This window comes from Erythrolamprus reginae, chromosome 11, assembly GCF_031021105.1.
Source record: "Erythrolamprus reginae isolate rEryReg1 chromosome 11, rEryReg1.hap1, whole genome shotgun sequence".
Taxonomy (NCBI): domain Eukaryota; kingdom Metazoa; phylum Chordata; class Lepidosauria; order Squamata; family Dipsadidae; genus Erythrolamprus; species Erythrolamprus reginae.
This window is the reverse complement of record NC_091960.1, coordinates 29,366,383-29,379,227: the sequence shown is the minus strand read 5'-3', so window position 1 is coordinate 29,379,227 and position 12,845 is coordinate 29,366,383. Positions and strand designations below refer to the sequence as shown.

General features: G+C 44.4%; 1 protein-coding gene across 2 annotated transcripts in view; it reads right to left on the bottom strand.

The window, feature by feature from the left end:
- CAP1 (cyclase associated actin cytoskeleton regulatory protein 1) overlaps positions 1-12,845 on the bottom strand; it is a 45,818-nt gene that overhangs the window by 3,314 nt on the left and 29,659 nt on the right. For both annotated transcript variants that reach the window (XM_070764687.1, XM_070764688.1), the window contains exons 7-11: positions 9,139-9,244; positions 8,829-9,009; positions 4,618-4,808; positions 3,187-3,310; positions 451-533 (exon numbers count right to left, since the gene is read on the bottom strand). In XM_070764687.1, coding sequence (XP_070620788.1) covers positions 451-533; positions 3,187-3,310; positions 4,618-4,808; positions 8,829-9,009; positions 9,139-9,244 — 685 coding nt within the window. The remainder of the gene's footprint in view (positions 1-450; positions 534-3,186; positions 3,311-4,617; positions 4,809-8,828; positions 9,010-9,138; positions 9,245-12,845) is intronic.

The window sequence follows — 12,845 nt, the reverse complement described above, 5'->3', positions numbered from 1 at the left end:
AGAAGGGACGTATGGATTCCTAAAGCCAAGAAGGGACATGTGGATTTCTAAAACCAAGGAGGCACGTATGGATTGTTAAAACGAAGAAGGGACATATGGATTCCTAAAGCCAAGGCGGGACGTATGGATTCCTAAAACCAAGGAGGCACGTATGGATTGTTAAAACCAAGGAGGCACGTATGGATTGTTAAAACGAAGAAGGGACGTATGGATTCCTAAAGCCAAGAAGGGACATGTGGATTTCTAAAACCAAGGAGGCACGTATGGATTCCTAAAGGACTGCAGAAATTTGGCTAAGGGTCACAGCTTAACCGCTCCTTCCCTAAATGTAAGATGGAAATGAAGGACAGGAAGGTGACCTACAGCATTTTCATGTCCAACACTGGGAACGGCTTGAGAAACCTGGTGGGAGGCAGTTACGGTCAAGATGAGACGAACCAGGGACATTACCTGAATTTGAACATCACGGCTGTTGATTATCTCAACAATGCCCACCACATCATCAAACACCAGCCCAAGCTTCTTGCAGTTATCTGCATGAGGCAAGGAAGAGAGAGATGAGACGAGCATGGAGCGTTTCCTTTAAGAAGACAAACCTCAACATAGCTACGATCTATCGTTTGTCCACTGATCAACCCTGGGCAACCCAATGTAAAAACATAGAAACATAGAAGTCTGACGGCAGAAAAAGACCTCATGGTCCATCTAGTCTGCCCTTATTCTATTTGTGTATTTTATCTTAGGATGGATCTATGTTTATCCCAGGCATGTTTAAATTCAGTTACTGTGGATTTATCTACCACGTCTGCTGGAAGTTTGTTCCAAGGATCTACTACTCTTTCAGTGAAATAATATTTTCTCATATTGCTTTTGATCTTTCCCCCAACTAACTTCAGATTGTGTCCCCTTGTTCTTGTGTTCACTTTCCTATTAAAAACTGTAAAATGTAAAAAATGTAAAAACTTCCCCCCACAGTTATCAAATGCAAGAGAAAGAAAACCCAAAACACCACAATGCTGAGCACACATGGGTCAATTTCAGAAAGGAAGTCTCCCTAGAATCCAACTCAGCTACTGACTTCATTAACAACAGCTTGTAGTTTTCCAGTTAGCAGCATGGAAGGGGTTAGTCAGTCCTTCCTTTCAGAGTACTTGTGTGTACTGTTTTGAGTCAAATACAGGAGCAAAATACAGGACTCTCAGGTTTGTCTTATACACAGTGGTTTATATAGGCACATACTAGGCAATCAATCACTCAAGAACTACAATGCAGATTGAACACGCAGAAGAGAGATACACAAGGCCCTCTCATAGGCCCTCATGGCTCCCTTATATAGACAGCTTCTTAAAGTGGAAGTAACCCTGCTGATTCATCCTCATTGCAATCAGCATTTCATTTTACAACCTTCCATCAGCTGCTCAGCTATTAAATCATCATTACTCTGATATTTTGCCTAAGCTTAAAATGTCGGAATTTCCCGCAGGTCTGAAAACATCTAAATCAGGGGTGTCCAACGTTGGTGGCTTCAACTCTGAGAGTTGAAGTCTACAGAAGTTTTAAAGTTGCCAGGGTTGGACATCCTTGATCTAAATGCTGCCATCTAGATGTGCCTTATAAAATCAGTACATTATCTGAGACTGAGACTCTAGGAGTTAATTTCATCGCAGAAGTGTATAAATGAATCAACATATGTGAACCAGTCCTCAAGGTCAATCTCTACTTGGGAGCCAAAATGGTTTCAGAGTTTAATGATGGTTTTGTTTTCTATCCTATTTCTAGACAGATTTCCAGGCCATTTTTTTCTAGAAATTTTGTTTCCTATCCAACGTGTCTTAAATTGGTCCTAATTCCACCACTTAATTCGGGACCGCCTTCTGCCGCACAATTCCCAGCGACCGGTTAGGTGCCACCGAGTTGGCCTGCTCCGGGTCCCGTCGACGAAACAATGTCATCTGGCGGGACCCAGGGAAAGAACCTTCTCTGTGGTGGCCCCGACTCTCTGGAACCAGCTCCCCCCAGAGATTAGAACTGCCCCCACCCTCCTTGCCTTCCGTAAAATCTACCTTTGCCACCAGGCATGGGAGAATTGAGACATCTCCCCTGGGCCTATGTGTGTATGTCTTTTTAATTATGTGTGTATATCTTTTTAATTATGGGTTTTTTAGTTTTTTAAATATTAGATTTGTATTTTACATTGTGTTCTACTATTGCTGTGAGCCGCCCCGAGTCTACGGAGAGGGGCGGCATACAAATTTAATAAATAATAATAATAATAATAATAATAATAATAATAATAATTCTCAATTCAGCAACTCAGATAGCGTCATTGATGCAATGAACGGAAACTTAGGCAAGCTCCAGGAGACAGTGGAAGGGCTGACACACTATGGCCCCTGGGCAGAGGTGGGCAGCTAAGGTGGAATGGTGACATGTGCTCATCCCTGTAGCTATGAGTGCCAGCGGAGTCCAGCGCAATTCTGCTACTGCACCTGCGCAGAAGCAAAACCCCGTGCCGAAACACGGGTGCACCTGTGTCTCGGCATGCGATTCTGCTACCTGCACAGGTGCAGGTAGCAGAATCGCCCTGGACTCCGCTGGTACTCAGAGCCACGGGGGCGAGCACATGTCATTGTTTGTTCATTCATTCATTCATTCATTTGTTGGATTTGTATGCCGCCCCTCTCCGGAGACTCGGGGTGGCTAACAGCAACAATAAAGCAGTGTACAATAGTAGTCTGATGTTAGAAATAATTAAAAGCCCATTAATATAAAAAACCTCCAAACATACATACATAAATACCATGCATAGAATTGTAAAGGCCTAGGGGGAAGATGGTCTCAATTCCCACATGCCTGACGGCAGAGGTGGGTTTTAAAAGCAGCTTATGAAAGGCAAGGAGGGTGGGGGCAATTCTAATCTTTGGGGGGGAGTTGGTTCTAGAGGGCCGGGGCCGCCACAGAGAAGGCTCTTCCCCTGGGTCCCGCCAAGTGACATTCTTTAGTTGATATCGAAAGCCGCTGAGAGGTCAAGAAGCACCAGGACAGAGGACAAGCCCCTGTCTTGGGCCCGCCAGAGATCATCCATTGTTCAACCTTAGCAGCCCACCTCTGCCTCTGGCGTTGCAAAGAGTGGGACACAACTTTGTGACTTAACAACAAAATTCCAAAGAAGAGGTATAAACCTACCCAGCGTGATGGAGTTGATCTTGCCTTGGATACGGAGTGTACTGTTCACACATTTGTAGACATAGGCCACCTGCTTCAACTCTGTGTCGCTGATCACCAAGTTGGAGGCGTTCTCTTGGTTCTCCTAAAGGGGGGAACGAGCAGCTGCCATTATTCAAGATTCCTCCCCTTCTCTAGATGCAAACGGGAGCAGCAGAAAAAATGACAAATTACACAGAAAAAACCCACCCACAACTGGGGCGGGGGCTCGACCACTTGCACTTGACCACTTGCATCAGGCTAAGAGCTCTTAGCTGAATTGCAGATAGCGGTAACACCCTTTCATCATGGCCAAAGTACAGTAGTACCTCTAGATACGAGTTTAATTCATTCCAGAACGGAGCTCGTATGTCGATCAACTCGTATCTGGAACAAATGGCTTTAGACTTTGTTTTTCCCCGCTGAGATAACCAGAAGCAAGGATTCTTGCGCCACCTAGTGGAAGCTTGGCTCATATCCCGAATTTGAGCTCAGGTGTCGAACAGAAATTTCGCTCCCGTCGTGGCTCGTAACTTGGAATACTCGCATGTGGAGCAGCTCGTATCTAGAGGTACTACTGTATTTGAGTTTCATCAATCCATGAAACTCAAATACTTTGGCCACCTAATGAGAAGGAAGGACTCACTGGAGAAGAGCTTGATGCTGGGAATGATGGAGGGCAAAAGAAGAAGGGGACAATAGAGAACGAGGTGGCTGGCTGGAGTTGGCGTAATTTTAAACGGGCACCAAGGGAATGGCAGAGGACATGAAGGCCTAGAGGAACTTTGTCCAGGGGGTTGCGATGGGTCGGACATGACTTCACAACTAACAACAACAACAAAAGTAACCCACTGGGAGAGAGAGAGGCAGACCACACTTCTCATCTCATGGCAATTGTTCATGGGGCAAAACCTGGCCCAGAGCAAGTTTATCAATGTTTAATTTTACAGGTAAGTCCTTGACTTACAAACCTAATCAAGTCCAGAATTGCAGTCATATCATGGTGGCCGTAAAGGGGGTCACTATGTAAATGTGCCCTTTTATTGCGGAGGTTGTTAAGTGACCGACGTGATCATTAAAGCAATCTGTTTCCTCCAATGGGTGTTCTTCGATTGCAACTTTGCAGGACTGCTAAGCGAGGGCTACCTGTGGTTACATTTCCAGGTAATTGAGGGTTTGTCCTGGCTCCTATTACAAAGGGGGCTGCCCCACCCAACGTGCCTCTTGGGAGGCTAAAGGTCTGGAAACAAAGGATGTCCCATGCCTCAAGATAATGCATGCTTTTTGCATCGACACAATTTACACACTCCCGGAACAAGCAAAGTGATTTCCCAGATTCCTGTCTGATAGACTCCTTTTAACCAAGGAGGTTCTCTTGCAAAGAACTAGCCTGTTGAAAGGCGGCGGACTCACCACTCTCCATTTCTTGCCTTCTAACTCCAGCATGGGAGGCTCCTTCTTTGCCGGCAATTTGGAGGAAACGTTGACTGTGCAGGGTGGCTTGACAGCTGTGAATGGCTTGGGTCCCGTTCGTACAGGGCCCCCTTGGGTTTTCAGCGACGGGTTTTTGTGGGTCTTCATTGCATCGGACACGTGTTTCAAGCCTAGGAGGGTAAAGCATCGTTGGCAGGGTTCATACCATTACGCATTGTGCTGTCCTGGGAACTCAAAACACTTGACTTAACACCTCGATGTATGACCACAACTGAGGCCAAAATTGTCCCCATTAAGCAAGCCAGTTGCCAAATTAGTTTTGCTCCATTTTACAACCTCCCTTGTCATATCTGTTAAGTTGAATCACTGTAGTTGTTAAATTACTGTATTTTTCAGAGTACAATTGGACTTAATCCCTGGATAGTTCAGTGGATTTAAAGCTGGCTGAAGCGTAGACATCAGAGAGTTATTGTTAATGGCGAGTATTCTGAGCAGAGACAGGTTACAAGCGGTGTGCCACAAGGGTCTGTTCTGGGTCCTCTTCTTTTTAATATGTTTGTGAGTGACATAGGGGAAGGTTTGGTAGGGAAGGTTTGCCTATTTGCCGATGACTCTAAAGTGTGCAATAGGGTTGATATTCCTGGAGGGGTCTGTAATATGGTAAATGATTTAGCTTTACTAAATAAATGGTCAAAGCAATGGAAACTGCAGTTTAATGTTTCCAAATGTAAAATAATGCACTTGGGGAAAAGGAATCCTCAATCTGAGTATTGTATTGGCAGTTCTGTGTTAGCAAAAACTTCAGAAGAGAAGGATTTAGGGGTCGTGATTTCTGACAGTCTCAAAATGGGTGAGCAGTGTGGTCGGGCAGTAGGAAAAGCAAGTAGGATGCTTGGCTGCATAGCTAGAGGTATAACAAGCAGGAAGAGGGAGATTGTGATCCCCTTATATAGAGCGCTGGTGAGACCACATTTGGAATACTGTGTTCAGTTCTGGAGACCTCACCTACAAAAAGATATTGACAAAATTGAACGGGTCCAAAGACGGGCTACAAGAATGGTGGAAGGTCTTAAGCATAAAACGTATCAGGAAAGACTTAATGAACTCAATCTGTATAGTCTGTAGGACAGAAAGAAAAGGGGGGACATGATCGAAACATTTAAATATGTTAAAGGGTTAAATAGTGTTCGGGAGGGAAGTGTTTTTAATAGGAGAGTGAACACAAGAACAAGGGGACACAATCTGAAGTTAGTTGGGGGAAAGATCAAAGGCAACATGAGAAAATATTATTTTACTGAAAGAGTAGTAGATCCTTGGAACAAACTTCCAGCAGACGTGGTAGATAAATCCACAGTAACTGAATGTAAACATGCCTGGGATAAACATATATCCATCCTAAGATAAAACACAGGAAATAGTATAAGGGCAGACTAGATGGACCATGAGGTCTTTTTCTGCCGTCAGTCTTCTATGTTTCTATGTTTCTATAAGACCCACCGGACTATAAGACACACCTTAGTTTTGGGGGAGGGAAATAGGGAAAAAAAATCTGCCTACCAGATATTCATCAGGCTAGTGTTCTTAGTCTGGTCAGTTTCAACACATTATTTTATCCCCTGGTTACGGCTTAAAAAACCTTTATTTGGAGCGAGTAACAATGAAAAAGCCTGCAATCTGGGAAGATTGTTAACACCTTTTTAGGGCTGGGGCAGGAGCTGGGCCAGAGCCAACCACAACACCTGGTAGGCAAAATTCCCCCCCATTTCCTCCCCAAAAACTAAAAATACCGAAAAATACGGTAAGTACTTTTCTTTCCACATGGAAACGGCTTCTGAGTTTTGTGCTTGATGTGGGAAATAATATTATTTTGACTTTGGGTTTTACGGATTAGATTGGTAGATCTTTATAGAAATGACTTGTTCATGCTATAAGGGAAAAGCAAAAAGTTGTGACTTGAAGTTTTATTTTACTGCAACAGAGTCGGAAGTCGATGCTTCCTTATTCTTTTCTTTTTCCTACCCTTCCCTCTTTCCCCTCCTTCCACAATTGGGGGGGGGGGGGGGCGTTTGCCCAGGTTCGCCTGGTGCACCAGTTGCGGCCCTATTTGGACCGGGAGTCACTGTTCACAGTCACTCATGCCCTCATCACCTCGATGCTCGACTACTGTAATGCTCTCTACATGGGGCTACCTTTGAAAAGTGTTCGGAAACTTCAGATCGTGCAGAATGCAGCTGCGAGAGCAATCATGGGCTTCCCCAAATATGCCCATGTTACACCAACACTCCGCAGTCTGCATTGGTTGCCGATCAGTTTCCGGTCACAATTCAAAGTGTTGGTTATCACCTATAAAGCCCTTCATGGCACTGGACCAGATTATCTCAGGGACCGCCTTCTGCCGCACGAATCCCAGCGACCAGTTAGGTCCCACAGAGTGGGCCTTCTCCGGGTCCCGTCAACTAAACAATGTCGTTTGGCGGGACCCAGGGGAAGAGCCTTCTCTGTGGCGGCCCCGACCCTTTGGAACCAACTCCCCCCAGATATCAGAGTTGCCCCCACCCTCCTAGCCTTTTGTAAGCTCCTTAAAACCCACCTCTGTCGTCAGGCATGGGGGAATTGACATGTTCCCTCCCCCTAGCTTATAAAATTTATGCATGGTATGCTAGTATGTATGATTGGTTTTAATTTGTGGTGTTTTTTAAATTAACTTAAATATTAGATTTGTTTTACATTGTATTGTTATTGCTGTGAGCCGCCCCGAGTCTGCGGAGAGGGGCGGCATACAAATCTGATTAAACTTAAACTTCTCTTGACAAATGTATATTTTATTTTATGTACGTTGAGAGCATATGCACCAAGACAAATTCCTTGTGTGTCCAATCACACTTGGCCAATAAAAATTCTATTCTATTCTATTCTATTCACTTTTACATTTTGCATTTTATACTATTTAACCATTCAATAAAAAATGTTTGGGGGGGGAAAAGAAAGAAAGGCAACTCTGGAATGTAAGACTACTGTGTTTCACTGCAGGGCAATGCATGTGCTTGTGGGGTTGCCCTAGTCACAGGAACCCCAAAGGACACGGAATTTATTTAACTCTGTTTAATGCAAGAAAAATTGGGAAACATCCCTGAAATTCTGGGGCGCAGAATTCCATAGACGCACGCAACGATTTAAATGTTTTTCCTTGGTCATGTTTCCATAGCTGCATATTTGGAAAATGTAACTCTCTAGTTTCTTTATTTCATCAAAAGGCTGTGCAAACCCCCGCAAGTTGAATTTCAACTTAATCTGCTCCCAGAATTTATTTCTGAGTGCTTGGTTCGCTTCAATTCTGAGGCTAAGTTACTGTTCAAAAAGACATTAATTTGCTTTCGGTTGTAAACATCCCACGGGATTGAGCAGCAGAGAAGTCAAATAAATAAATAAATAAATCCAAGTTGCTGCTATCTTTAGCCCCACCCACCATCTGTCCACATTAGAGAATTAACATTTGTGACATTTGGCAACCTGTTAAAAACAAGCTTAACTTGGTTATGTAATGCTGTTAAAACTGCACTTTTCAGAAACTCTTACCCCCCTGGACCAGAGGTCTTCAAACTCGGCAGCTTTAAGACTTATGAACTTCCAACTCCTAGAATTCTGGGAGTTACTATTATTATTATTATTATTATTATTATTATTATTATTATTATTATTATTAATTAGATTTGTATGCCGCCCCTCTGCGTAGACTCGGGGCGGCTCACAACAATAACAAAGACAATGTACAACAAATCTAATAATTAAAAAAACACTAAAAAACCCATTATTAAAAGCAAGCATACACACAAACATACCATGTATAAACTATATAAGCCCGGGGGAGATGTCTCAGTTCCCCCATGCCTGACGGCAGAGATGGGTCTTAAGAGCTTTACGAAAGGCAAGGAGGGTGGGGGCAGTTCTGATCTCCGGGGGGAGCTGGTTCCAGAGGGTCGGGGCCACCACAGAGAAGTCCACAAGTCTTAAAGTTGCCAAGTTTGGGGGATTCCTGCTCTAGACTAATCCTCTGCATAGAAGACTGAAGAACAATTCCATCTGGGACCTTGTTAATTAAGATTTTTTTAAAAAATGCATCAAGAATTTAGCTAGCTTCCAAAATTTGCGGCTGGTCCGCTTGTGGCTGAATCGATTAATCATCCGCCTACCAGAAGTGATGGCTTCTCCCTGGTTGATCTGAGCAAAAAGCGCCGAACGGGAAGTAGTGGAATCTGAGCTGGCATTCGGAGAGGCGGGTGCTGGAGGGGGAGGGGGGCCAGGGGGAGGAGGTGGTGGCCCCCCACAAGCAGGAGCCCGAGATCCATTTGCAGCACCAGTCGGCTGAGGTCCCTGGAAGGATTCAGGGGAGGGAGGGGGGGGAAAGAAACAAGAGCATCCAATTAGGCTATTTGATAAAACAGACAAATGAAAATATCCCAAGGAAACAGCCTGGAATATGGATGTGCAGGCTGCACTCACCGTTTTGCTCCAGGTGAGTCCAGTGGTGTGGTACTGCTTGATGTATGCCTGCAGCTCAGTCCAGATGCTGAGATAAGCCTTGACCCAGTCCACATGCTTCTTATCGCTAGAGAAGGAAGATCCAGACAACTTAATTGGGCTGGGCCATCTGAAGTTCTGCTTACAACAACGGTTCTAGTTTACCACCTCCATTTTACAGACAGAATTGCTTGGAGAAAGTGACTCCTCAAAGCTTTTTGGCAGGAGAAGGAAGCTAACGTTCCCAAAGGTGCTTTTTCAAGAAGCAACTGTTTTTCCCTTGAAGGCGTTTTGCTTCTCATCCAAGAAGCTTCTTCAGCTCAGAGCTAAACGTCTTAAAAGAAAATGCAGCTGCGAGAGCAATCATGGGCTTTCCCAAATATGCCCATGTTACACCAACACTCCGCAGTCTGCATTGGTTGCCGATCAGTTTCCGGTCACAATTCAAAGTGTTGCTTATGACCTATAAAGCCCTTCATGGCATCGGACCAGAATATCTCCGGGACCGCCTTCTGCCGCACGAATCCCAGCGACCGATTAGGTCCCACAGAGTTGGCCTTCTCCGGGTCCCGTCAACTAAACAATGCCGTTTGGCGGGACCCAGGGGAAGAGCCTTCTCTGTGGCGGCCCCAACCCTCTGGAACCAGCTCCCCCCAGAGATTAGAACTGCCCCCACCCTCCTCACCTTTCGTAAACTCCTTAAAACCTACCTTTGCCGTCAGGCATGGGGGAATTGAAACATCTCCCCTGGGCCTATACAGTTTATGTATGGTATGTTTGTGTGTATGTTTGCTTTTAATAATGGGGTTTTTAGTGTTTCTCTTAAATTATTAGATTTGTTATATATTGTTTATTATTGCTGTGAGCCGCCCCACGTCTCCGGAGAGGGGCGGCATACAAATCCAATAAATAAATAAATAAATACAAATCTAATAAATAAACAAACAAACAAATAAATTAAAAAATAAACAGAAAGTCCAGTTGCCTCTTGTAAAAGCATCCTTTGGACAACCATGACCTGGATGACTGAGAATCTCCATAGACATCAATCTCACTTGCGATAGTGAATATCTAAGGGAATCTCCTTCTAATATCTCTCGGCCACCACTCTGCCTCCCCGTATGTTTTCATAAGTGGGGTTTTGTTTTTGCCATGAAATTTTCCCAAAACCATTTTTTTGGACTTTCCTCATTCTAACGACTATCTTGGTTTTCAATATTGATTGTTTCTTCATTGCTTATTTGACCCCTATGACCATCATTAAGTGTTGTACCACATGATTCTTGACAAATGTCTCTTTTTCTTTCATGTACACTGAGAGCATAGGCACCAAGACAAATTCCTGGTGTGTCCAATCACACTTCGCCCATAAAGAATTCTATTCTATTCCATTCCATTCCATTCTGGATTTTAAAACATCCAATTTATGAAACCGAGAAACATATCAATGCTCCCATTGCAAGATATGAAATTCTATCCAAAGAGGATTTATGAGCCTCGGTGGTGCAGTGGTTAGAGTGCAGTACTGTAAGCTACTTCTGCTGAGAAATTTGGCAGATCGAATCTCACCACTGGCTCAAGGTTGACTCAGCCTTCCATCCTTCTGGGGTGGGTAAAATGAGGACTCAAATTGTTGGGGAAAATATGCCGGCTCTTTGTAAACCGCTTAGAGAGGGCTGTAAAGCACTGTGAAGCGGTATATACGTCTAAATGCTATTCACAAGTCCTGCCTTTACTCTTTAGCCATACATTTGTTTCTTGCAATTGAGTTAAAGGTAGTCCTCAACATATGACCAGTTGGCTTAGCAACCATCCAAAGTTATGACAGACCTTACCCAAAAGTTACTTATAACCCAGTTCCAATGGCCACATTCCATGTCATGTGGCTTTATTTCAGCTGCTTTGCAACTGGACCACATTTACAGCAGTGTTGTGGTTAGCTCTGGCCCAGCTCCTGCCCCACGGACTGTGGATGTGGGGGAGACATCCACATGCCGCAGGCCTGGTTTTGCCCCCGGTGGAATCTGATGATGAAGGCTCCTCTGACCAAGAAGACATGAGTGACAGGGAGGAGGAGAGTGTGGCAGACAGCTCAGAAGGAGATCAATTATCTCTCTCCTCCTTGGATTCAGAACAAGAGTTAATGATACAGCCACGCATGCGGAGAGCGATGCATAGGCAGCAACAACTGAGAGATTATTATCAAAGAAAATGAGGCCACCTGTGGTTGGGTGGGGCTGTGGTCATTAGTGAGGCTGCTATAAATAGCAGCCTGTGGGTTTGGCAATTGAGGAGGATTATCTGATTGTTGTGTTTCGTGACTGCTTTGCTGCGTTTGACCTTTTGTGTGCTGATTTTTCCCCGCTTTGAAACTAAACCAGAGCAAAGTGTGTTTCACTTTGTGAAAGAAGGACTGTGAATTGCCTCACAGCTGCAAGCTAAGTATCACAGAACTGATAATGGACTTGTACAAATTACCAGTTTGTTTGGAGACGAGTGCTCTTTGCTATCCCAAAAGAGGGCTTGGTTTAAGTGAATTTTCATTATAAAGAACATTGTTTTGAATTTTCAAACGTGTGTGTGTGTCTGAAATTTGTAGCTGTGAATTTTCGGGAGGAGTCTACCAGAGAGCCCGACAGAACACAGCAGTAAGCAGCATTCTGCAATCATGCGACTGTGATTTATATTTTTGCCAAACACTGGCATTTACTTGCGATTTTTGGCAAAAATGCTCCATACAGAACAATGGGTTTGCTTAACGACCACTGCAAAGAGAGGTCATTAAAATGGATCTGATCACATAGTGACACACTTTTATGACTATCACAACTTAAAGCTGTAATGAGCAGGCTCTGTTATCGTTATAGGTTGAGGACTATCTGTATTAAGTACAGTGATACCTCATCTTACAAACGCCTCGTGATACAAACTTTTTGAGATACAAACCCAGGGTTTAAGATTTTTTTGCCTCTTCTTACAAACTATTTTCACCTTACAAACCCAGCACCACCGCTGGGATGCCCCACCTCTAGACTTCCGTTGCCAGTGAAGAGCCCGTTTTTGTGCTGCTGGGATTCCCCTCCATGGGAAACCCCACCTCTGGACTTCCGTGTTTTTGTGATGCTGCAGGGGAATCCCAGCAACGCAACAACAAGCGCTTCAGTGAGGGGAGCCTCAGTGAAATCGCAGCATCACAAAAACACAGAAGTCCGGAGGTGGGGTTTCAAGGACTTCGGTGTTTTTGCGATGCTACGATTTCACTGATGCTCCCTTCGCTGGGAAACCCCACCTCCGGACTTCCGTTGCCAGCGAAGCGCTCGATTTTGCGCTGCTGGGATTCCCCTGCTGGGATTCCCCTGCAGCATCACAAAAACACGGAAGTCCGGAGGTGGGGTTTCCCATGGAGGGGAGCCTCAAGGGAATCCCAGCAGCGCAAAAACGGGTGCTCCGGCTGGCAAAAGGGGTGAGTTTTGGGCTTGCACGCATTAATCGCTTTTCCATTGATTCCTATGGGAAATATTGTTTCGTCTTACAAACTTTTCACCTTAAGAACCTCGTCCCGGAACCAATTAAGGTATCACTGTATTCCTATTCACTTAGAGATCAACCAATTATCGTAATTTCTTTTTTCAAAGAAATTGAAATACTGGGCAGTGCTTCTTTTGTAACACTAAATCCAGTTACTTCCT